General features: G+C 43.0%; 1 protein-coding gene across 1 annotated transcript in view; it reads right to left on the bottom strand.

The window, feature by feature from the left end:
* Positions 1–4,198: 4,198 nt before the first annotated feature.
* Positions 4,199–26,237, bottom strand: part of pam (peptidylglycine alpha-amidating monooxygenase) — a 90,351-nt gene continuing 68,312 nt past the window's right edge. The window contains exons 22-26 of the mRNA XM_038733532.1: positions 10,482–10,578; positions 10,184–10,234; positions 7,703–7,957; positions 5,294–5,353; positions 4,199–4,854 (exon numbers count right to left, since the gene is read on the bottom strand). Of these exons, the coding sequence (XP_038589460.1) occupies positions 4,676–4,854; positions 5,294–5,353; positions 7,703–7,957; positions 10,184–10,234; positions 10,482–10,578 (642 nt within the window). The 3' untranslated portion in view covers positions 4,199–4,675. The remainder of the gene's footprint in view (positions 4,855–5,293; positions 5,354–7,702; positions 7,958–10,183; positions 10,235–10,481; positions 10,579–26,237) is intronic.

Raw genomic sequence — 26,237 nt, 5'->3', positions numbered from 1 at the left:
CAATTTTCCTGGCTATCCTTTAATACTCCTGTATCGAAATTTACAGAATTAGTGGAATAGAGCCCCTTCCTAATCTGTTGACACTTCTGAATTAGCATACTGCCTGCTTAACACCCATACAGTAGCTGTACTACCTTGCTTAGAGTGGAACTCTGAAGGCTGATTCTAACAAACACACTTCACTGACTGATGCTGCAGACTGTGCAGAATAAATCTTTGGTCATCCAGATAACTGCTTGTGTTGTCTGATCCAACAATCACCACAACACCGTCATGCTTTGCAAACACTTTATTACACAAATAACAGTTACTGAAAATAGTACTCTTGCAGCAAAACCAGTGTGTCACAATAAATATCAGATAGCCCACATGTGACTGCAACATCTGAAATGCAATTTCTATGACATGCCATAAAGTGAGTCATTCAAACTTAAAGGCAAACAGAGGATATGGACAGAAACAGAAATATGTAATTACGGTCTGAGAATGCAGGATGGAATTTTAAACTAGGGAATGAAAGACTGAGCAAGTGAAATAAAACCATAGGATACAGAATTATGGTGAATATAGGACAAAGATACTCTTTATCCCATCCTCTCCTTGGGATATTTGTACGAGGAGTGTGCAGTGAACTAGCCTTTATTGATGGACATCAATTGATACATTGTTATTCATGCTACTCCTACACTGGATTGTTGCCACCAGATTTCTGTAGGCTTAAGTGAACATGTTTCCAAACATTCAGTCAGTTTTCATTCATTCTACTCATAATTTAGTAACTGACTGATCAATGCAAATGTAATCAGTAAGTAACTTTAAGTTAAATCTCAAGCATGTATGAAGCTGTAAGTACAGAAGGTGTGAATTGAGGAATGTTTATTACATTTCTTGAATTTCAAGAATTCTTGGAAATTATTGAAATTTTATGTTGCCTTAATGTTGCTGATCAAGATGAATCTGAATCGTGGTAAGAAGAAAACAATAGCACTGTGTCTAATTCAATAACATTTCTCAATTCCCACTGCTTGTTTATACTTTCTTAAGTTGGGGAGCTTGATGTAATAATAGTTACAGTTGCTTGAGACTTTGCTGTTGAGCAATGTTTGACTGACACTGTGTATATATACACGCACGCACGCGCACACACACACGCACAGAGAACATAAATATACATATATAATATCCATTTTCTGTTCACTTGAATGGAAGAGAAATCATTATGGTACAAGCTCTACTAGCAGCAGCTGTTTTCATCCCTTGGTACATTTTTGTAATGGCAGGTGCTAAAAAAAGGCAAAACACAGATGTAAAAAGGCACAACAGTGACATGTTACTGAACTGAACCATGGATCAAACAATTCAAAATAATAAAGGTAAGTATGTAGCTTTGCTACATGGAAGAAATGTATGCAAGGAAGGATGGACTTTTCCAGGAACACTGAATTTGTATACTTTATAAGTGCTGTTAAACTATTCAGTTTTTTGAATCACAATAAAATAGCAAAACTTCAGTAACTAATACCGCACTTAATTTATTCTTACTCAGATATTAAAATGCCATAAAGTAGCATTTAAGTCCAGTTCTGATTCAACAGAATTAAAACACTGAACAGCAAAATAAACAGCCAACATAATCAGTTTTTAGTTTTTTCTTAGGGCCCTATTTTTTTCGGCGCAAGCACACAGACCAGCAGTGGAAGGTGCAGAGCAGCACAATGTGAACACAACATAAATATCTGCAACTAAGGCCCGTAGGTATGGCTTTTTACAGATAATTACTACAATAACAATAGAAATAAATAAGAAATAAATAGTTTGGTGAAGCCAATTACATGATCACACCAATCTGACGCTATTTCAGTTATTCTTATTACTATATCCCAGCATGCATATGGTCATATCGTGTCAAATGCCACTTTTGCTGAAAACTTGAAAAGGACTTGATGCACTTGACTCATGAGTCCTGGTAATCCTGCGTTTCCCTCATTAACAGTGAGAATACAACAGAAAATTCAGCCAAATATAACCGAGCAGTCTGATGTATGTGGAAGTGTGTGGGGTTCATTTGTAAAAGCCTTTATTCAAGGTAAACACAGTGAATGGCAAAGCATGGTAGCACTATGGTACGGTATGATGAGAGGCTTATCACGTGTCCTGCTGCCTTCAGTGGCCTGTACTATGAAGCAAGCTTAACATACCAAATCACCGTGATCAGGCTGAGCTGTCTCATGACGGTGGTTATCAACTCGCAAGCAGAGGAGTTCTGACTATAATTACATTTGTGTGTTCCATTAAATTACTGTTGCTTAGTCTGTGTAATATAAGAAACAATGCAACCTAAAGTTATATTAAACTAATTCATATTAACTTAAAGCTTCAGTGTATAAGTTTCAGAGGGATCCAGTGGTGAGAGCTGCAAATAGCAACCAGTGGCTCATGCACCATGAGTGCTCCTAAGATGGTCCAACTTGTGAAGTAGCTCTTCCGAATTCAGAGTGTGTTCATGTGCTCTTAAGTCAGAATGTGGAATCAACATGGACGCTGCTACAAAGATGTGTTGAATTAACATTATCAGAGCATATAAACAACACGCAGTTCCCTCTACATGGACAGCAAACTAACTGTTAGAACCATAGTACAAGTTACGTGTTTGCAAAATATGTATATGCAATAGATTTCTGTGTACTTCTTTATGTCCCATTTACACTTTTTCTGTTTTTGCAATAAAGATTTAAGGAGGAAAAAAATATTTTGATTATTTTGATCCCACATGAATGCACCATCAGTCACCGTTAAGCCCTTCTTTTTCCAAACACAAAGGAGGAGAAGCTACAGTGGCCAACACGCGCTGTCGCCTCTTGTGCTAAATTACATGTGGGCCTCCCGCTGTCCAAATTTCACTTATCTTCTTGCTTATATTGAACCAGACGACCTCTGCTACTACTAGTAACGTTACTTCTTCTTCTTTGTATGTATTCAACGTAGTGACAAAACATGCTCTGTAGAGACTTTTGTTTGTTTGGGCTACTGTAGAAACATGGCAACCTCCATGTAAGAGGACCCGCGGTGTCTGTCTCATTCTAAGTTAATAAAAACGGTTCATTGTGTAAGGTCTTTATACACCACTGAAAACATAGTTATGGATCTTATATTGCATTTCTGTCACTAGATCCTCATAAATATTGCACACTGAACCTTTAAATTGAATACCAAAATATCTGCTCATTATATTTAGCCTCACATAAAAAGAAAGATGAAACCATTTCTGTTAACAGCTGCAACAGGATGTGTAAAAATAAATATAATAATATAAATAATTAAAAGTTTTAAGTAGGCATACGGTCATATATTAAAGTACAACCATTATAAGGTTTTGGTGCTTCAGTCTGTCTCTGTAGGATGCGCACACACAGTAAACATAAAGAATCAAACTGTGGGATCTTCTACGGACGGTAGAGAACTGATTATAGCGTTGATCTCTCATCTCATGCTCCGGAGCAGGTTAGCCGTTCAGTACATGTTACCATGGTATGTAAGAAATTAACCACTGTCGTAGAATTGAAAACCCAGAAATAACCCTGAAGTCAAATCCTGCTTAGTAGTACAGAGATGGATGTTTTCATACAGTATAAAGCAGCTGTGCATAACAGACAGTGTAAGAATAACCTATTAATTTAAATGACTTCCATCAAATTACGTTCAGGTGTTTTAACCACATGGGTATTTTTATGCCAATGTAAATACATCTACTTTGTCAGAGAATGTTTAATTACAACATTCACTCCAAGATTTTAGTTTGCTCCTGTTGACAGAATCAATAAATTGGCAGTAGATTGACTTTGCTTCAGAAGTGGTGATGGCGCAGTGGATAAGACACATGCCTTTGGTGTGAGAGACCCAGCTAAATGAATAAATGTAAATGGTGAGATGAGATGTCTGTTCTCAATGTCTGAGACCCAACTTCTCTCAAAATACCAGGGACTCTCTCTGCGTTCCACCTGTTTGCACCTCTCCTCCAAAGCAAATGTTATGGTCAGGAAAATCCCCATCAAAGCACTGCAGGTGCTGGTCATAGTGCCGCCATGAAAATAGAGCCCTTAAGGTTTTAAACAGGTCACTTTGAGTACAAATTAACAGCATCAACTGACTAATATTTGACCACATTCCAGTCATAGAAATTTCCCATGCAAAAAAGCCATTCAGTGAAGTTTGGTTTATTTTCTTATCAGTTATCAGCAATGGGCTTAAATTAGTTTTACCTGTTTCATATACAAAACAACTTATTTCAAGATTTTCATAGAATTTTGTTCTACAATACTCCCTAAAACAAGATAAACTGCACAAAGAAAAGGAAGAATTATCTCAGCCCATTGGCAGATTTGTTCTTGATTAATTTAACACCATATATCGCAAACATTTCTTTAGGGATTGTGCTAATAATTTCATGAAAGTTTGATGTGGGAAAAACAAATAGTGATGTGTGAATTGTGTCACCAAGGCTGTATCAATACCACGGGTAAATTAAATAAACTGTCTAAATTATGCCCATTTTTCATATAGTATATTTCTAAATATATAAAAGAATAAAATTGGCAGCTAACACAATAGTTACATACGATGAATAACAGACATCTTGGAAATGTAAGCAGAAGGTTGGTGGCTGGCCGCAGAGCATCTAAGAAGAGGATTGAGGAGGCGGCAGAGCAGAGTACTCCTCATTCTCTGAATCGCTGCTGTCCTCGTCGTTCCTCTCCTGGTCGCTACCTTCAGTACTCAGCTGGTCAAAGCCCTGCCGACTGTAACCCTTGTGGGATGCAAAGAAGTTCCCCAGGTTCAGACTACCCACTGCTTTACCTAGCCGTAGGGAAAACACCAGAGAGGAGAACATATTGTGTCACAAACATAACTTTTTACATGGACAATATTTTCCTCCTTAAGGATGATTTTTGGCTCTAAAATTCAACCTTTACATTCGAATATTCATGTTCATATTCAAAGCACTCAGGATTTAGTTTTTTTTCCCCATAGGGCTGGTACAGACTGCTGCAAACACATCGCACGCAAAAAAAGACACGTCAACCAGCATGTGGCGCTATAATCAAGGTAAATACCTTTTGGTCCGTAACTACCACATAACACGTCGCACAGATTATTTTTCCAAATGAAATGATTTCCAGTCTCCACCTGTGACTTGCTTGGAGAGTCTGCAGGTCAGACTTGTATCACCTTGGTTGGATCCTTTTAATACGTGCTTGCAGGTCTAGTTTTATTTTTAATGTTATAAATGACTTACCTCTTATTTTTCCCAAGATCCCTCCCACAGAGCTGGGCTCAGTTTTCACCTCACATCGATCTGCAAACAAACAATATTTAGCTGAATAAAGCTGACTAAATATTAAACAATAAAGCATACAGAGCAGAGTAGTGTGTACTGTTTTTAGCATTCCAAGCCCGAGGCGGCTGGAAAACCCTGGTGAAATTGCTCAGACTTATATTAGAGGTCCAAGCAGCGAAGGTGCCTGTCCTACTGTTTTTGTTCTCATTATTCTTTCTCTCTTCTTTTTCTCCCCTAAAACTGTTTCTGCAACAAAAATTTGCAGGTGGGTAGAAAATTCCACCCAAATGACACTCATTGACCTCATGATGGCGCTGTAACAATCAAGTTTACGTTGTGGCAGAATCTGATCTAAAGTGAACAAGATTTTTGTGAATTTGTTTTGAAATTATACATTTTTACTTTCTTAAAGTTAAATGCTCTTGTCAGCACCTTCACTGATATGTGTTTGTCCCACTGCAACATATGGTCAATTCAGAAGTCCTCTACTCTGTCTTTTTCAGAATATGCTAAATCAGTTAACATCTATATCTCCACAAGTCTTTGTTCATACCAAAATCCACCAAATCAACACAGACACTCTCTAGATGGCCGATGTCAAGTGTTTCAGAGATTTTTCAAATCGGTCAAATGGTGAGTCTGCAGGGATCTTCAGTATCTTGCTGTATTTTCTTTTTCGCTCAGTGTTGAATCAAACATAACCATAATAATTGACAATACACCCAAAACCAGCAGAATGAGGTGAGATTTGTTCAGAAAAATATCACCAACATTATGACTCTTTTAAACAACACAACAAGTTTAAAGAGGCAATATGTAGTTTTCAGTGGCAAGTGGCGGTGCGGTTTTAAGATTGCAACCAGGCGTGTGCTCGTACACGTGCTTGAACTCATGAGCGAGCATAATCCAAAACATACAGAGATCCCGCAGTAAATGCGGAAACACCGACATGCCGGCTGTGGCTTTTCTCCAGACATGTTCAGGCTCTGTTACTTCAGCATTCCTGACTCAGAGGCAGATCAACAGCAGCACCGTACCTTTCATACAGCGCAGCGAGCATATCAGCACAATCCTCCCAGAAAAAAGGCAGAGTGACAGCGGCTATAGACAGGCAGGAAGACAGCTTCACACAACATGCTGGAAACTCAGCTAAACTCCCACTGCAATGTTACAGTAAAAGTTTTATCAGCTGCAGGTCATATGATAACGTTACATTTACTGCATTTAGCCAACGTGATACATCGTTAGCTCTCCTGCTGCTTTCAGTAACTATCTTTATTAGCAACTGCTCGGCGTTAGCCGGCGAGCTAATGCGACTTTCTCTGCGTTTCTCCAGCTTTACTAATGCTCACTTTGTTCTTTCTCGACATCATCTTAACCTGTTTGGTCTGATGGGCTTCAGCACATAAATCTTTATTGTTCTTTTGTATCCTTACGTGGAGCCTGTGTTTTACTGTGAGCCGGTTGTTTTATGGTGTTAGTGGACTGCATGTCGTTAGCTGCTGTGTTGTCGCTGTAGTCTGAGAGGCTCGGGAGCGCGCACAGGGCTGAATCCGACCCGGCGACCTCACATTAAAAGCAGAATAGTGGCTGATGCAAGCAACGGAGAAAACAGGCGTGTGCTTCATTTCTAAGTGAGTTTTGAGCCCACTGACAATAAGGCAATGAAAATTTGATTTATCAATAAGTGATTTCATTGAAAAACTACATATAGCCCCTTTAAACTTAAAATATCTGAGGAAGCCTGGCACACCTGATGTCACTACCTCATCTTGTGAAAAGGTGTGTGGAAACAATTGCTCACCAGCAGCTCAATCAGTAAATCACCTACTCTTGGGATACTGAAGGTCCAAGGTTCAAATCCCCGGGTGACCATGAGCTACTTGCCAACAATGAACAAAGTTCAGGTCATAGTGAGTCAAAGTTTGTTTATTCTACTTGGATCCCGTGAATCTTTCTTCTTATTTTTCGCTGCTAAAAAGTGTTTTTGCAGCATAAACCATAACCTTAAATAATAGCAGTACTTAAAGCTGTGGAAAGAATGCCTCTCTTCCTCATTCTCCATTCTTCCTTTAGCTTTTTGGCTAACAGCTGACTTGAACAACATAAGGTCCGTTGCTGCTGACCTGCCCTGCAGTCGTGCATTCAGTAACGCAGTGTTACTTGGATTAGTAACAGTAGTATTATTACTGTTTAGGAAATAGTAATCCCTTACACTACTCCTTAGAAAAGTAATACTATTAACGTTACTGAGTAACGCGTTATTGCCCAACATAGAAACTATGTGAAGTAAAGTACCTTAATTTCAATTTAGTTTTGGTATTCCCTCTTCCGTACACTGCCCCATGGCCTTATTGTCATACATACTATTTTTCTTCCAGCAGATAAAGACTCCTATGGAGATGACCACCAGCAGAGGGATGAGCAGCAGGGTGGTGATGATGGCTGGCAATACACCCTGCTCTCTGTTTGGCTTTGCTCCACTCTTCTTCTTCTCCTCCTCCTCTTCTGCCTCTTCCTGTGGTCTCGGCTGTTTAGCCACATGTTGCTTCTCTTGGATGGCTGCTGTCTTCGACATGTTGTACTCCGGCCTCACCTTAGTAGCGACAAACGTCTCCATTTCTACATAGAGAGAAATGTTATGATTAAAAGAGTGCATTACATTAGACCTTTTTTTCCCCATACAGAATCAACCACACACCAGTGGTCTCATTTATAAAACTGTGCGTACAAACCTAACTAAAAGTGTACATGCGCTCAAAAGCCAAAAATGGCGTACGGCAAAAAATATTCAGACGTATAAAACCGTGCGTACGCACACTTGTAAGCAAGTTCCCTTTATAAATCACAATCAACTTTAAACGTGCCGCATGTGAGGGTGCTCAATGTCCGACCCTTCAAACGACCATAGTTGCCTATAAATGGTCGGTGAAGTGCCCTGTCATTAATATTAACAAGTACTGACTGCATGAAGAAAAGGTGGCAAATTCTGACAGAGAAGCTACAAAACGAGATTTAACTCAGCGTGACACTGACGTTCCTTTTGGTGAAGCTGAAGTTGTTCCTCTTGTGCACCAGAGGAAAGGGGGCACCGGAGCTCCCCTCCCTTTATAACTGATCTGCAGATAGTGACGTCACTGACCGGAGGGACACACACACGCGCGCAAGACGGGATGACCCCGGTACTAATTTGGATTCCCCCGCTTGAAAAGAGAGTAAACCAAATACATTCCACCTGTGTTTAAACATGTATTTAGGTTACACAAACAGTCCACTCACTTAACGAGGCTGAGTTAAAAGAAATAGCCTGTGACTTGTTGTAAACGACAATAAAATAGTGTTTTTACAAGCAGCGCACAGCGTTTGGCTCATATGATAACAATATATGAAACTATGCTCTCCTATTTGCTCGACTGATGCATTGAAAACAGCATCAATTTAAATATAATTTGTCCTCCTGTTCAACTTATTTCTGAGAATAAACTTATTATCCTCAGTCATGGTTCTTTTTGTGCATCGCAAATGATCTTAAATTATGTTTTTTTTATTGCAAACTTTAGGAAAAATCAATCATCCATCGTCAACCGCTTATCCTGCGTACAGGGTCGCGGAGGGCTGGAGCCAATCCCAGCTGACATGAGGCGAAAGGCGGGGTACACCCTGGACAGGTCGCTAGTCCATTGCAGGGCCACACATAGACAAACAACCACTCACGCTCACACTCACACCTAAGGGCAATTTAGGGTCACCAATCAACCTAGTCTACATGTCTTTGGACAGTGGGAGGAAGCCGGAGCACCCGTAGAGAACCCACTTTAAGCCTATACTACTCAGAGGTAATATTTCAATTTATTTTACACAATAGTAGGCCTATTCACTTCAAACAGTTTCATCCTTCTGCCATGTGAGTCGCCGTTTCTTATTTGTCCTCTATATGTGCGTACGCATGGTTCAGAGTTTACTTACACATTTTTGCACATTTTCCCATCAAGTCTGTTTTGTACATACGCACCGTTTATAAATGAGACCCCAGGTGTGTCCAAATCCAGAGAAGGACTCATTGGGAGCGGCATTTTAATCATAGTCACAACATGATTTCTTTAGTTCTTGGTAGATAAAAAGTCAAAATCAAAGCTTTTGACATCTGACTTTGATGACACTGGAGTAACAGAAATAAGCAGAGTATGTAATGTTTAGGGCTGTTTACGTCAATTTGCGTAACGTGTGTCACAATGAAGTGCTATGCCCGTTGTGTGCAGGGATTCAAGTTGTAAATGGTTACTTGTCTGTACTATAGCGCCTTTCCAGTGTTCCTACCGCTGAAACAATTTCACACTATGTCACATTCACCCATATACACTCATGGCAGGGGCTAAGCAGAAACAGAAATTAACATTCACAATTTGGAGTTCAGTATCTTGCCCATCTTGCATTTCAACATGCAGTCTGGAGTAGCTCTTCCTCCTGAGCCACAGCCGCCCCATGTGCAAAACAAACTGCAGCTAAAAAAAAAAACTCACCTACCACCATCTAAAGTCAGGGAGCCTTTTAGACAGCGACCCAACAACATAAGCACACTGTAAGAAACAGGACAGAGGCGTACCCAGATGAGATGATGAGCGTCATCTCAGGTTGACATACATCAACTCATTAGGATACAACTCTGTTCAAAGGGCTGGACAGAAAGCAATCGTTTCAGATGTTTTGAAGTGCATCACATGCTGCTAGTGTGTGTTGTCTTCAACAAATCAACAGCAGCAGCAAAAAGTTGAACCCTGGAACAGCAGCAAGAACATTTTTTATCATGATAAATATACAGTTTGAAACTGTAAACTCAACAATACTTACCTTCAAGTTCTTGAACCTCAATTCCAGCTTTCTTGACAGAGCGATGTAACTCTGGAACATAAAAATGAAAGAAAATCATGGTATTTTTAAATGCAGTGGTGGGTACAGATTAATAACACTGCAAAGTTAAATTTCATGTAAATAATTCAAAGGCAAAGCCAAAACAAAAAGCACTTGCATCAATTAAAAGATTTTTGTATTCATCAATATCTCGGAGAAGACAGTGAACAGTGAATCAGAAGTTAAGATGGATTCTGCACATGAGAACATGTAATAGTTTAGACTCGCCATAGCTTACTTTCAGTGGTGAACTTGAAGACTGATTTAGTGCCTGCATCCCCGACAAAGACGCTGCCGTCCCTGGTTTCAATTATGTCGTGAGGCATTTTAAACTCCTGCAAATGAAGAAAATACAGCTCAATGTAAAAGTCTAGGCAACAAGAGAGCACTGCTCCAGACCTTTTCCTCAGAGACTCTATTACACCCTCACTACAATTATATTCTACAATAAGTATTAATTATTATAAACCACAATTTAACTATAAATATCCAACTATGAGCAGTGCTGGAAAGACTGTTGCTAAGAGGAGAGCTATGAACGCAAAACCAACTTTTAAGAAAGAATGTAAAGCTGTTGTTTGCTCAAAGAAGACAATGGTGCTAGCAATCAGCCCGAAATAGCTAGCAGCACTACAGTTTGCACATAAAGGAAACAGGCTTAGCAGAGAAGGTTGAGACAGGCAGCCCTATGCAGTTCATAGCAGAGTTCCTACCGTAAGTTTTGCATCGGGCAAATTATAATTTTTTTTGGTTCAGTAGAGTGCAAGGCTCTCACATGGAAGGTTGTGTGTTCCACCCCCCACATCGGGAGAGTATACAGTCACCTCCACAAGTATTGGAATGGTAAGGTAAATTTTTTGTTTTTGTTGTTCACTGAAGACATTTGGGTTTAAGATCAAAAGATGACAAGAGTTCAGAATTTCAGCTTTCATTTCATGGTATTCACATCTAGATGAGTTAAACAACTCAGGACATACCACCCTTTGTTTGAACCCACCCATTTTTCAATTGAACAAAACTATTGGAACATGTGACTGACAGATGTTTCTTGTTGCCCAGGTGTTGCCTTTTAGGTTGATTGTCCAACATTAAATAGCTCTGCACGACTAGTCCAAGTTTTATTATAACCTATAAAGACTGCATTTCCTGTTAAAGAGGATAAACCAACATGAAGACCAGAGAGCTGTCTATGGGAGAAAAGCAAGCCACTGTCAAGTTTGACCAGAGCCACTGGACAAACATTGACTCAGAGAGCAGAAATATAGAGGCCACACCACAAGATGCAAACCACTCATCAGCAGGAAGAAACGGAAGGCCAGATTGAAATTTGCAAAGAAGTACAGAGATGAGCTGCAAAAGTTCTGGAACACAATCTGATGGACTGATGAGACCAAGATTAATCTCTAGCAAAGTGATGGAAAGGCCAAAGTGTGGAGAAAGAAAGGAACTGCTAATGATCCGAAGCATACAAGCTCATCTGTGAAGCATGGTGGAGTAATGTCATGGCTTGGGCGTGCATGGCTGCTTCTGGAACAGGCTCATTAATATTTATTGATGATGGAACTGATGATGGTCGCAGCAGAATGAATTCAGAAGTGGACAGAAACATTTTGTCTGCCGATTTACGGAGAAATGCATTGAAACTAATGGGGAGGAAGTTTATCATGCAGCAGGACAATGAGCCAAAGCACACTGCCAACAAAACAAAGGACTTCATCAGGGGAAAAAGTGGAAGGTTTTAGACTGGCCAAGTCAATCACCTGACCTTAACCCAGCAGAGCTGCATTTCAGCTCCTTAAGGAGACTGAAGGGAGAAACACCCCGAAACCAACAAGAACTGAAAGAAGCTGCGGTAAAAGCCTGGAATAGCATCACAAATGAAGAATGCAACAGTTTGGTGATGTCGATGGGTCGCAGGCTTCAGGCAGTTATTGCAAGCAAGGGTTTTGCCACCAAATATTAAATGTTATTTACTTTAAGATGATTTGTTCCATTACTTTTGCTCACCTAAGAATGCTGTGGTCTAATACAAATGGTGGTATGTCCTAAGTTGTTTAACACATTTAAATGTGAATACCAGGAAATAAAAGCTGAAATTCTGAACTCTTGTCTCATACTCAAACCCAAATGTCTTCAGTGAACAACAAAAATAAAAGAATATGCCTTACTGTTCAGTACTTTCTGGAGGGGACTGTATTTTCTTTCCCTCAACAAATTAATTATGAAGAGACTGTTTCACATGATCACAATAAAGATTGTGCTGCAGTGTGTGTGCTCCCACGATTGATCCACATCCATTGGACGTTTATTTTCATTTCCCCATTATCCCTTGGCAGAGGAAATTCAGAGGTGTGTCAAGCAAGCCACAGACTATTTTGAATAAATTTTTCAAAATAAAAGCTATGTTTTGTAAGCAAAACCACTAAAGAAGAAGTGAGTAACTGTTGCTGTTTGGTTTTTTTCTGCTTTGAAGTACCATAATCAGGCGAGCCAGATATTATTGCTGACAGGCCAGTTTTGCTGATGGGCCATAATCACAGAGAGAAATAACATGTTTCCTTTGTCAATGCTGTAAATTATGTAGTTGGATTGTAATTTCATGTAACGTTATTCACCAACACTGTGTTTTGGCTTTGCAACGTTTGTTAATTGAATAAAGTTTACTCTGCCTTTGCAAACTTTAGCTATTATGTGGTTTATAATAGACTGTGCTGAATAAACAGTGACAATGTTACGCACTCTTGGCTTACCATGTTATCTGTCAGAGGCCAAGATCTAGTGGAAGATACTTGATTGGTATGTTAATTCAGATACGCTAACCCTCCCAAGATGTAACAACATTTAAAAATACAGTGCAGTAAAATATTGTATTACAGGAGAATGAAACATTATGTATCACTTTATTTCTTGATGTAGCTGTAGTTTGATGAACAAGTAACACTAAAATTCGCAAAAACATATGGTTGGTTGCAATTCACAACCTCAGGTCTAGATGCCACTAAAACTTACACACTGAACATTTAAACTCGCCTGCCTACGGTCTCTTCTGTCTTTCAATGGAGCCAGGATCAGCATATATCCAGATCTCTGAGATCTGCTCAGCTAAGCACATAAGATCAAGTGTAACGGACACATGAGGGTGGACGGGGCTGTTCAGTCATCCAGGTCATAGTTATCCAACGCAGGTTGAGGTCAAGGGCAACTGGACTATACAAGAACACATTTTGTCCCTCATCCAAGAGACTTCTTCAGTTCTGACTGACTGGTAGGGAAACTCAGCTATTTAACCACTGTGGGGTCGTTAGCTAGGATCGTCGATACCGCTGGTTTGTTAGTACTCCTGGCTGTCGTCGTCGTCATGGTCGTAAGAACCACCCGAGGCCAAGTCTGAACGGCCATCGTTGGCATCGTCACCTGAGGCCAAGAGGAAATGCTTGTTCAGTTTCCTAGGAAGTGATGAAAAGACAGCATTGTAAGTGGGTGATAGGTTGTGGCGTAGACCCCCTCCCCTGTTCAACAACGGCTTCTCAATCCAGGTATAAATGGCTTCCTTGACACCTCTCTCAAACCATCCATCGTCTTTGTCTAAAATGTGCATCTGGTGATCCTCAAACGAGTGTCCTTTATCCTTCAGATGTAAGTAGACTGCAGAGTCTTGACCTGAGGAGTTGGCCCTTCAGTATTGAGCCATGCGTTTGTGTAGTGGTTGTTTAGTTTCCCCTTCGTTGGATAACTATGACCTGGATGACTGAGAACCTTCACAGACATCTTGCTAATCATTTTGGGATGAACACCCTCAGATTGGTACGGGAGTATGAAAGAATAGCCAGGAAAATTGTAGAACAGAAACCACCTAAGATTTAACCTGAGATGCCGACAACACAAAATCATACCCAACAGCCTATACTTATGGTGCTTTCAGACCAAAAGCGAAGCCAGCGTTCGGGGCGGTGAGTTTACATACAAGGTCAACGCAAAGACGCGCAGAGCCGCGATTTTCTGTCGGGCCGCGCAAAGTGACGCGATGGGGGCGGGGCTGCGTGAGCTGAATATTTTCAATACAAGAAGTCGCATAGCGCTGAGTTGCGATAGCCTAACAGTGTTGAGATTGTCCGTACGTCACAGAGGCTTCAGAGCGTTGTGTGGAGAGGGCTAGGCAGAGCGGGGGATTGAAAATATGCTGGCCGGCTGAGAGCTGCTAAACTTGGGGGACAGGAGCAGGGAGCAGAGCTGCAACCTTTGGACAAATAAACCCGTAGTTGGTCGGATTCTGCTCTGACAACTACACCGTTTACTCGCGGGAGGAGTTAACTGCTTTTAATAAATTATATTTTTACATTAGTTGGGATTAGAATGTTGATTTATCTTCACTGGAGCTTCTCAGCAGCTAGCTTCTGTGCACATCCGGTTCCAGTGTTGATGTTAGCGTCTTAAGCTCTGTCGGACTACACTACTACTACTAAAATCGCCTTCTCGCGTTGTCTGAACACTTCCAGCCAATGTACTCGTGCGAGGAAAGTGTTGCGAGGTGAAAATTCGCGGTTGGTCTGAATGCCGCATTACGCTCCACGGTAAAAGGACACCGGTATAATCTTAGAGAAAGCACAACACCAGCTACTGAATGAGAGCGTGAGACAGATCCATTTCACCATTGAAGCCTTGAATAAAGAATCAGACAACACCAAAGACTGGAAACACATCTGCCCAGTACAGTACTGGAAAAGGTCATGGATTTCATCAAGACAGCACAGCTCTCTCAACACAACAAGAGCAAAGAAAGAGAGACCCAGAAATTCTAAAACCTACAGGCAAGAGTCAGCAATGCAAACAAAACAGGAGAACTGTCTTGGAGGAGTAAGGATGACAACCATCACACCTACATCACAGCTACAGAATGGGCCATTTGGGAAAACAAAACAAATTTAACTGAAACAGAAGCAGCACAGCTCAGGCTAAAAGGTATTGGCAGCCCTTTGTATTGCGAAGGCACTCCCTTCCAACCTCACCATCCAAGAAAGGAGAGCTGTGACATCACTAAGCCAGGATCAAAACCATCTTTTACCTGCGGACAAAGGAAGATGCATGGTAGTCCTTAACACAGTGGACTACCAGAACAAAGTCAACACACTACTAATGGACAGTAACATATGAGACACTGAAGCGGAACCAAACCAGCGGATACAAGAAAAAGGCCATAGAATGTCTACAACAGCTACATAAAGACAACACCTTCAACCGTGAACAATATTACCGTTTGTATCCTGGAGAAGCCATTCCATGCATATATGGACTACCCAAGATACACAAAGAAGGAGCCCCACTCAGGCTGAATATCAGCAGCATCAACTCGGTCACCTACAACATTGCCAAACACATTTCTACCATCTTAGCCCCTTTGGTTGGTAACACGCCTCAGCACATCCAAAACTCCATTGACTTTGTAAACAAAGTTCAAGGACTGAAACTGGACCCAGATGAAACCATGGTATCCTCTTTGTTCACCTGCATCCCCACCATAGAAGCAATAGAAACCGTAAGGAAACGGATAACACAAGACAACACCCTGGACAACAGAACTAGCCTCAGCCCTGACCAGATCTGTAAATTAATCGACCTCTGTCTATACACCACCTATTTCCAGTACAATGGAGGATTCTACAGACAGAAGCATAGCTCATTAGTGTCACCCATTGTAGCAAACATCTACATGGAAGAAGTGGAGGGAAAAGCCCTCAACTCCTTCAGAGGAACAGCACAGAGCCACCAGTGTTGTAATTATATTACTTTTCCTAGTAACTAGTAGTGTAACTAATTTTCTAAAACAGTAATGGGATTACAGTTAGTAATGCAAGTAACGCTGCGTTACTCGTTACTAAACGCACCATCTTTACAACGTAAATCCACGACTCAGCTCAGCGGCACCGGACCTTCTTTTGTTCATGTGTGCTGTGCAAAAAACTAATGGAAGAAAGGAGAATGAGGGAGAGAGGCGTTCTGTCCACAGCTGTAAGTATCACCATTATTGTGTCACAGTCTAAGATGCAAAGAACATTGTCATCTATTGTAAACTCTGTGCGACCAGCAAAAAGCTTTCAACCACCAACATTTCTACATCTGATTTATTGAAGCATCTGCTGAAGCAGCACAGCACTGAGAAACTTAGAGAAAGCAACTCCGGCAGCTACTGCCAGTGAGACTTGGACTCGTCGAGAGAGAGCGGCGTTAACATAACGTTTTGTAAAAATACTGTATACTGCTCTAAATAGGCTACGCATAGGCTACAGAAAAACTGTGGTGGTGAGGAGCTGTATTGAGGAGCACATATTCGTGCGGCACCTCCCCGCTCGCTCGCTCCCTCTTTCTCTCTCTCTTGTGAACACCGCCGCACAGACAGACTGCATACCTAAACACAAGAAAAGCAATCTAGTGTATGTGATCCAATGCACAGAACTGTACATTGGGGAAACTAAACAACCACTACACAAACGCATGGCTCAACACAGAAGGGCCAACTCCTCAGGTCAAGACTCTGCAGTTTATTTACATATACCCGAGTTGAGAAGCTGGGTGTAAGCAAATTTGATATGGATAATACAAGTCTCGCCCTGAACACATCCATATCCCAACAATCACTCAAACAGGGTTTCTGCACCTAGTAACCTAGTAAAATTTAAGACCTTTTTAAGACCACTATGAATGAAATTTAACACCTATTTCACAACGTACAGAGGAAATGAAGTCACAAAATTACTTGCAGAGTAAATAAATGTATTCAAATTAGGGTTGAGTGGTGTCTACAAAATTGGCATTGGATGTCAACAATGTAACACCGGGATGGACGATGACATTGATAATCTAGGTAATTAACAAGCTGGCATGCGGTTCACCTGCTGCCATGTACAAGGATCACGGGTGGAAATATCCAGAAAAAAAGATTCAATTTCAATTAGCGCCAAATCACAACAACAGTTATAAAATTCTAATTCAAATTAGCTTTATTGGCATGAATGAATTATTTCAGAGCGCTTTTCATAAAAGAGCAGGTCTAGACCATACTCTGTGATGATATTTACAGAAACCCAACAGTTCCCACCAAGAGGTGATGAGTTCTGTGTCTTTTCTACGACCTTATAAAACATAACCTACTGCTGATGGAGACACTCAGGGAAGCAGACAGGGAGAGAGGGGCGGGGAATGGTGTGTTTGCAGTGAGAGAGTAGAGTTAAAAGGTGTGTGAATGAATGCAGGAAGAAGAGAAGCCGAGGCAGGTGCAAAGCAGGTCCATTTACAAATAATTTCAGATCGACAAAACTCTAAGGACACTATTCTATAGAGCTTTCATTGAATCTGTCATTTAATTTTCCATCATCTGCTGGTATGGTAACCTTGGTATCAAAGATAAAAATACCCTGGCTAGGATTACTAACGCAGCCAGCAAGATAGTGGGAGTTCAGTTTAGCAGTCTGAACCATATATTCATTAAGTGTGTGCTTATAAAAGCAACAGCTATTCGCTCAGATAGTGCCCATCCTCTTTTACTCTGAGTATACTCTACCACCATCTAAATGTGGTGCGTTTACATACAAAGTCTCAGCAGCTAGCTTCCGTGCACATCCAGTTCCAGCGTTTATGTTAGCGTCGTTTGGCACTCAGAGCTCTGTTGTTGCTGTTCATGTTTATATAAAAACCGGACAAAACTGGAAATTGCTGGGAGAAAAGAAAGTGAGGAGATTGAACTACTTGGTGAGTTCAGAAAACGTGTCTGTAACATTTTTCCAGTTAACGTTGTACTTTACTGTGAACAAGTTAGCATAGCATAGCCCTGATCGATCCAAACTCCATTCAGAAAACAAACATTTTAGAAGTTGTCTTTGTGTCACATGTTTAACAAATCTGCATCATATTGTAGTTATTTCGGCATCAGATTTATCCATTTATTGCTATTTAATAACAGCACGTTTACTTTGGGTTCATACAGCTGTAGTAATGGCGAGTTGTATTTATTCGTGTTATCGCGTTGTGTGTGAACACTCGGCAGTGTTCACACACACACACACAACTGTCCAGCGATAAAACCCCCTGCAAGGAAAGCGTTTATTAAATTCGCGTTTGGTCTAAATGCCGCATCAGGCCTACAGATAGGACTGTTTATGTTTGCCTTTTGTGTTTTAATCACTGCTTTCTGTATAATTACAAGCATTTCATTTGTACATTAAAATCCAAAAGAATCCTCTCCTCATTAGCTTAAAAGGACTAATTTGCTTTAACGTTAGTAACCTCAGCTCCTCCATGGTCACCACCGTCCTTTCTTTATAAATGAATTTAAATCTCCCTCACATTCGCTCGTCCTTTGAGGAGAATGAGGAGAGGGAGACAGCCATGTGTTGAGTGTTAACTGTGCTGAAAATCATGAACGATCGTGTGAAATTTTAGAGGCGGCAGTCATTCATTAAGCAGTGACAGTAGGCTTCAAATACATTGCTAGTGACTGGTTTTAACCAAGCCGTAAGCTCTGCTTCTTTCGCCTAGGTTGCACTTTGGCACAGCTGAAGAATAAGAAGTTTTATATCTGTGGTACAATCCGAAAGAGACCCGTGGCAGTAACATGACAGCTGCATGTTGGTCTTTGTAGCCGTAACACAATGAATTATATTTGAACTAGCAAAAGGAAGAAAATTCTAAAGCACTTCGGGAGAATTTCAAAGAGCATTAGAGGTAGTGTTACAAGGACGTTGGAAAATAAAGACCTGTTTAAAATTATTTAAAAATTCAGCGAATTTAAGGCCTTAAATTTTGATTTTGAAATTTAAGACATTTTAAGACTTTTTAAGACCCCGCGGAAACCCTGCTGAAAGTCATAGCGCCACCTGCTGGCAACAGGTGATTACTTTCAACAAAGCAGCCACCCCGCAGCACCTTTGACGTACATGGAAGAAATTTCTGTGGTACGTGTATCATGTCCAGACGTACCAAAAAGACCCTAAACCATTGCCTAAACCAAACAGGAAAGTTGGCTATTTTGGATTTAATGGTCATTTTTGGCGATTTACAGACTCTGTACTTTAACAAACTCCTCCTAGGGAATTAGTCCAATCGACTTCAATTTAGATTAAAATGTCTACAAATATGGCATGGCATCCAAAATCGATTATTCGCCATGAAACAGGAAGTTGTTGTCACTTTATAGTACATGCTCACATCTGCACAAAACTTTAGTCCCGCCCTGAACACATCTACCAGCCAATATTCACTTGCAGTCATAGTGCCACCTGCTGGCAACAGTAAGCAAGTACTTTTATGCTGTGATGAACCACTTCTTGCAGGTTGGCTATATCAAAACTGTTTCAACAAACCCTTAACAAATTGATGATATCATGTTGAGTTTTCCTTCAACAGTGTATCCATTGTTCCATTAGAAATAATGGTTAAATGACCCTACTTTTCAGCTGATTTATTTAACACTTTCCTAATGAATTCATGGCCTCATTCGCTAGTTTTGAGTCTTCTTCAATACAATTCAACACAGCATGATGTTCATTTAGTAAATTATTGTCCCATTTTAGAGGAAAATACCATAAAGCAGAGTATGCTTCAGGGCGGGACTATCTATGATTGACAAGTCGTTACCATGACGACCTGGCTACAGCTGACTCGTACCCACGGCACTGTGTAAATTTAACCGGCGGCGTTGAAAAAGCTTAATAGGAGTTGGCCGTTCACTTTCTCTGGTGAGTACATTTAGTTTTAAGACTGTTGTTCACTAGACAAAATTATCATCCCTGTTACAATGACAGTTAATGTGAATTACAGATGCACCTAGCTAAGCAAGCTATCTAGCACCATGTCCGTTAGCTCCACCGTCTCGTCCAAATATGGTCACGTCCGGTGCCGCTGGTTGCAAAAACTCAACATGGTGGCGCCCTATCGGCCAAACTCCAGGCTTCAAAACGGCAGTCCACAAACCAACGGGTGATGTCACAATGACTGCGTGCACTTCTTATATTCAGTCTATGACCATGTCACAAAGCTCAAATCATCTCAAACTGGTTTCTTGAACATGACAATGAGTTCACTGTACTCCAGTGGCCTCCACAGTCAGCAGATCCAAAAGAGCACCTTTGGGATGTGTTAGAACGCGAGACTGGTATCATGGATGTGTGATGCTATCATGTCAAAATGGACTAAAGTCAATACCTTGTTGAAAGTATGCCAAGAAGAATTAAGGCAGTTCTGAAGGGAAGAGGGGGTTCAATCCGGTACTAGCAAGGTGTACCTAAAAAAGTGGCCAGTGGCTGTATATTGACCGTTTATTGTCTGTTATGTAGAAGAAGGGAGTTGCAAAAAGAATTTCTTTTTACAACCCTGTTGTAAATGACAATTAAATTGGCTTGAATCCTTGATTCAACCAACCACTTAATAGCGGGAGGAGACTATAATGCTATACTAGACTGTTTTACTGACAGACTCTCCACTTGTCCTACTACCCATTTTAATTCTACCATTATTCTAAATAACCTGATTAGATCTATGAACTATGTCGATATTTGGAGGTTGCTTTGTATAAATCATACACAAGATTTGACTATTTCCTGATAGATGGTAAACTGACATCTGATACAATCTCTACCAAATAGCATCTTAATCTCTGACCACAGCCCTGTAGACTCAAAAATAGATTTCGGCAGACCAAAGCCCACTTTTAACTGCCGGTTTAATATTATAATTATTAATTATTACTGAATGTGCAATTCCACCAACAAACACTAAACTTAATGAAAGACTAGCTATCCCACAATGACACTGCTCATATACAGTAACTGACCCCACTATGTGGGAAGCCTTTAAGGCTGCAAACACAAATTCAATTCATTTTTATGTATATAGCGCCAATTCATAACAACAGTTATCTCATTGCGCTTTTCATATAGAGCAGGTCTAGATTGTACTGTTTAGCCCCTTTTCCACTGCACAGTACCACTGCTCGCCTCGCCTTTGTTTGGTTTTCCATTGTGGAAAAGCTGTACCTGTACCTGCTTCTAGGTACTTTTTTTCGTATCACCTCTGTCAAGGTTCTACGCGAGCTGAAGCGATACTAAAATGTGACGCGAAAACACAGCAGACCGGTGTTTGGTCACAGAGAATCGTCACTATTCACTGCGTCATCATTGCACGGAAGACAGAAGCCAGCAACAGAAAGTTTTCGTATGTAATTTCATCACTAAATCCACCTCTGAGAAGTTCTGAGGCGAGGAATCAACTGTATAGATTTCAAATATTGACAGTTTTTTAAGAAAAGTGATGGTGGAACAAAAATGTGCTTGAAGGTTTTCAGAATTGAGGAGCTCCCCTAGTTTGGTTTTCATACCACTTATCTGTCTTTACATTCTGAGGAATGTTGAAACATTTTAACTTAAATAAAGAGAAAGCTGTGTGGATCGCTGGTGTGTGTGTCGCATTGAACATTACGTCGCAGCAGCTGTGTGTGGCGTCGCTATGACGACCATCTACATTTGAGGGGTACTATCTCTGAGTACTATCTGCAATGGAAAACGTATCGGGTTACGTATGTAACCCTGGTTCCCCGAGAAGGGGAACGAGACACTGCATCGGTTACGACACTATGGGAACGCCTCTAGGCGTAGCAGGTCTGAACGTGAATGAAATCACTCCAATCCTATTGGTTTGTTGCTAGAACGGTAAGGTGTGACGGAATAACCGGAGGAGTATAAAGCACACCTGTACACACTCATCATTAGCTTAAACTACGAAGCAGGCGCTTCAGGCATGGAGAGGTGCAGCGGGCCGACGCAGTGCCTCGTTCCCCTTCTCGGGAAACCAGGGTTACATGCGTAACCCGAGACGTTCCCCTTCGAGGGAACTCGAATTGCGTCGGTTACGACACTATGGGAACGAGATATCCACTAAACCGTGCCGAAAACCCCGCCTGCCCCAGTGTGCAATAAAGTGGCACGACTAAGAGGAGAGCGCACGAGTGCTAGGTGCCGAAGGAAGGTCAAGACTGTAAAACCGAATGAATGTGTGCGGAGTGGCCCAGCCAGCCACTACACAAACATCCTGCAGAGAGGCCCCGGAAAGGAGGGCTCGAGAGGCCGCCATGCCTCTGGTAGAATGAGCCCTCACAGCCACAGGTGAAGGCAAACCGCGCCACCTGATAGGCCAGGGAAGTAGTCTGAACAATCCAGTTGCTAATAGTATGTTTGGATGCAGGGAGCCCAGCCCTGGGGGACCCAAAACTAGCAGCTGATCAGCCTTCCTCCAACGGGAGGACCTCAGAGTGTAAATACTCAGTTCTCTGATAGGGCAGAGCAGATGAAGTCTCCCGTCCTCCGCTGTCACATGAGGTGGAGGATGAAATGCCTGCAGCACTGTGGACCCTGCTGCACAAGAAGGCACTTTAGGGGTGTATCCTGGACGAGGGTGCAGGATAGCCCTAATATTCCCCGGGGCAAACTCCAGGCTTTGCGGGGAAACCGAAAGCGCCCTCCTCAGAGAGGTGATAGCAAGGAGAAAGGCCATCTTGAGGGTCAAGTGCTTAGCCTCAGCTGACTCCAGGGGTTCGAAGGGGGCCTCAGCCAACGCCCCAAGAACCACCGCCAGATCCCAAGTGGGAACCTTGGACCGAGTCGCAGGTCTCATCCTCCGGGCACCAAGGAGGATCCGTGTGGACGGGGCCCTGGAGCTGAGGAGGGTCTCGACTGCTCCGGCTGTTAGACCCGCCTCTAGGTACTGTGCCCCCTCAGGGGCCAGACCCACAGTCGCCATACGGCGGGGCAAGGGTGAAGAACCCGGCCCTGCGCCTGGGACAGCAGGTCTCTCCTCAGAGGGACCTGCCACGGCGGGCCGTCCAGGAGCGACATGATGTCCGAGAACCACACCCGGGTTGGCCAGAACGGGGCTACGAGCAGTAGGCCGACATTGTCCTGGCGGACCCGCTCCAGAACCCCCGGGAGCAGAGCGACTGGGGGAAAAGCGTACAGACGTAGCCTCGGCCACGAATGTACCATGGCGTCCAGACCCAATGGGGCTGGAGGAACGAGAGAAAACCATAGTGGGCAGTGCGTAGTCTCTTGAGGCGCAAACAGATCCACGTCTATGGGGCCGAACTCTCTGCACAAGAGCTCCACCACTTCGGGGTGAAGTCTCCATTCCCCGGGCCTCAGCCCCTGCCTGGACAGCAGGTCTGCTCCCTGATTCTGCGTCACCGGGAGATACAGTGAGCGACTGAACGATAGTAACCTCTGCTGGGACCACAGGAGGATCTGACGCGTCAGTCTGTACAGAGGGCGTGAGCGCAGACCGCCCTGGTGATTCAGATAGGCCACCACCGCTGTGTAAATGTAAATGTAAATGCTCCGTACTTGTATAGCGCCTTTCTAGTCTTTGACCACTCAAAGCGCTTTTACACTACATCTGCATTCACCAGTCACACACATTCATACACTGAGCCTAAGTGTTGAAACGGAAGCTCAAACGGAAACTAACATTCACACTCACTCATACACTGGCGGAACAGCCACCAGGGGTTCAGTATCTTGCCCAAGGACACTTCGACACGCAACCAGGGGGAGCCAGGGATTGAACCGCCGACCTTCCGATTAACGGCCAACCCGCTCTACCTCCTTAGCCACAGCCGCCCCGTTGTCGGAACGAACCAGGACGTGGTGGCCTTGGAGATCGGGCAGGAAACTCCTTAGAGCCTGGAACACAGCCAACATCTCGAGGCAGTTGATATGCCACTCGGACTGATGCACCTGCCAGGATCCCCTTGCAAAGCGACCGCCCATGACCGCGCCCCAGCCCTTGAGGGAGGCATCTGTCGAAATGACCAGCCGGCGACAAGACCCTCCCAGCACGTGACGAACCAATCATCGGATTGGATGTGCGTCACGATGGTGGGGATGGTGAGCATCTTGAACCTGAATCTCCTCAGAGACCGGTTTAGAACCCGCAGATCCAAAATAGGGTGCAGCCCTCCGTCCTTCTTGGGGACTATGAAGTACCGGCTGTAGAACCCGGCGTCTCTGAGGGGGAGACACGTTCCACAGCCCCTTTCCTCAGCAGAGTAAGAACTTCCTGTCCCAACCCCGGACCTTGCTCCGGGCGGACCACAGTCCAAACCACCCCGTTGAATTTTGGAGGGCGGGTTTTGAACTGTAGTCGATACCCATCTATGGCAGTGCTCAGGACCCACGGAGAAATGTTCGTCAGGCTCCGCCAAGCCTCTGCAAAGTCTGCCAACGGAACCATCTCCTGTAGCAGGTCGGTTTGGTAGGCTTGAAGCACCGCCATGGTGTGCAAGCTCACACCTGCCTGCCCCGCTGCCATGTATGCCTTCCCCACGAGCGTAGATGTGGTGCGACATGGCTTGGAGGGTAACGCCAGCTTCTCCAGGGAGAGATAGCTCGGCATCCTCCACCCGAGGCATCCTCCCATAACCACGGTCCCTAACCCCCATCACATTACTGTAGTTCAATGGTTGGGGTGTGGAAAGCCGTGTAGAGAAGGGTCTGCCCCATGATTTACTCAGTTCATCAAGTAAATCAGGAAAGAATGGCAAAGATGTGGCGCGTGGTGCTTAAGAAACCTTTCATCAAGCTTACCACTAGCCTGTGGTGTCTGCTCCTCCTGTGGCCAGTTGATGTTGAGCTTAGCCACGGCTCTAGTCACCACCTCCAGCAGCTCGTCATAGTCGGGCCGCCTGATGACGCCGCCCCGACACCCGGAAGTCATCGTCCACTATGCTGAGCACGTCCACCTCCTCGGAGTTAGATTGCTGCAGCGTCTCCGGATCCCAACCGTGAGAAGCCGAGAAACGGGCTCCCGAACGAGGAAAGGAAGCGTCGGAGCTAGCGGATGAAGGTCGGGAAAAAGCCTCAGCTGTCCCGAAATCCTCCGACAGATCACGCTGTGAACCCCATGAGTGAAGCCGCCGGGCTGCCTCAGCAGCCGCAGGGCCCACACCACGGGGAGAACACATCCGGCCATCCTTGGAAAAGGGAGCCATGCGGGACCTCAATACCCGCACGGAAAGGGCTTCGCAATGGCCGCAGGCAGCCCCCTTGAGAGCTGCCCGGGCGTGCTCCATCCCCAAACATGAGACACACATCTCATGAGAATCTCCATCCGTGATGTACCGAGGGCAAGAAAAAAAACACACCTTCTGTACTTCTGGTTGCCGGACACGCTGGTAGACTTCTTCTTCAGGTAAGACACACTGCTTGAAGGACTGGAGCTTTCTTCAAACAACATACAGAGCGCCTGCTGAATAGAAAAAAGCTAATGAGTGTGTACAGGTGTGCTTTATACTCCTCCGGTTATTCCGTCACACCTTACCATTCTAGCAACAAGCCAATAGGATTGGAGTGATTTCATTCACGTTCAGACCTGCTACGCCTAGAGGCGTTCCCATAGTGTCGTAACCGACGCAGTGTCTCGGTCAAACCGAGTGGAGTTGGTCCTGGTAATGGAAAAGCGCAATTAGTGCTATTATTTACAGAGACCCAACAATTCCCACCAAGAGCAGGAAAGGAAAAACTTCCTTTAAAGAGGCAGAAACCTCGAACAGAACCATGGCTCAGGGTGGGCGGCCATCTACCTCGACCGGTTGGGGGTGAGAGAGAGACAGAGAAAGAGAGAGGAGAGACATATTATAGCATAAGAAACCAAACCACACACACACCCTGGCCACCACCTTTTTGAACTGTTACCCTCTGGCAGGCGCTACAGAGTGGCCAGAATTCAGAGACAGTTTCTTCCCCAAGGCCATTTAAACTTTAAACATGTATCGATCCAAACCTTTATTAACATTAAAGAGCATGTATTAATCACATCTTTATCGCATTATATTATTGTTTTTAGTGCTTATTTATAATTTGTTCTGTGTTTAATTTGATGTAGGTTGTAACAGTCGTAGTTTTGCTATATGCAGAGCTTACAGTGGGTACAGTACAAGAGATTCTGATTCTGATTAATG

The sequence above is a fragment of the Micropterus salmoides genome, unplaced genomic scaffold (assembly GCF_014851395.1).
Source record: "Micropterus salmoides isolate LMB-PRFRI ecotype aquatic unplaced genomic scaffold, ASM1485139v1 Ms_hic_scaffold_20, whole genome shotgun sequence".
In the NCBI taxonomy this organism is placed as follows: Eukaryota; Metazoa; Chordata; class Actinopteri; order Centrarchiformes; family Centrarchidae; genus Micropterus; species Micropterus salmoides.
Note: the sequence above shows the minus strand (reverse complement) of the source record. Positions and strands in the feature narration are given on the sequence as shown.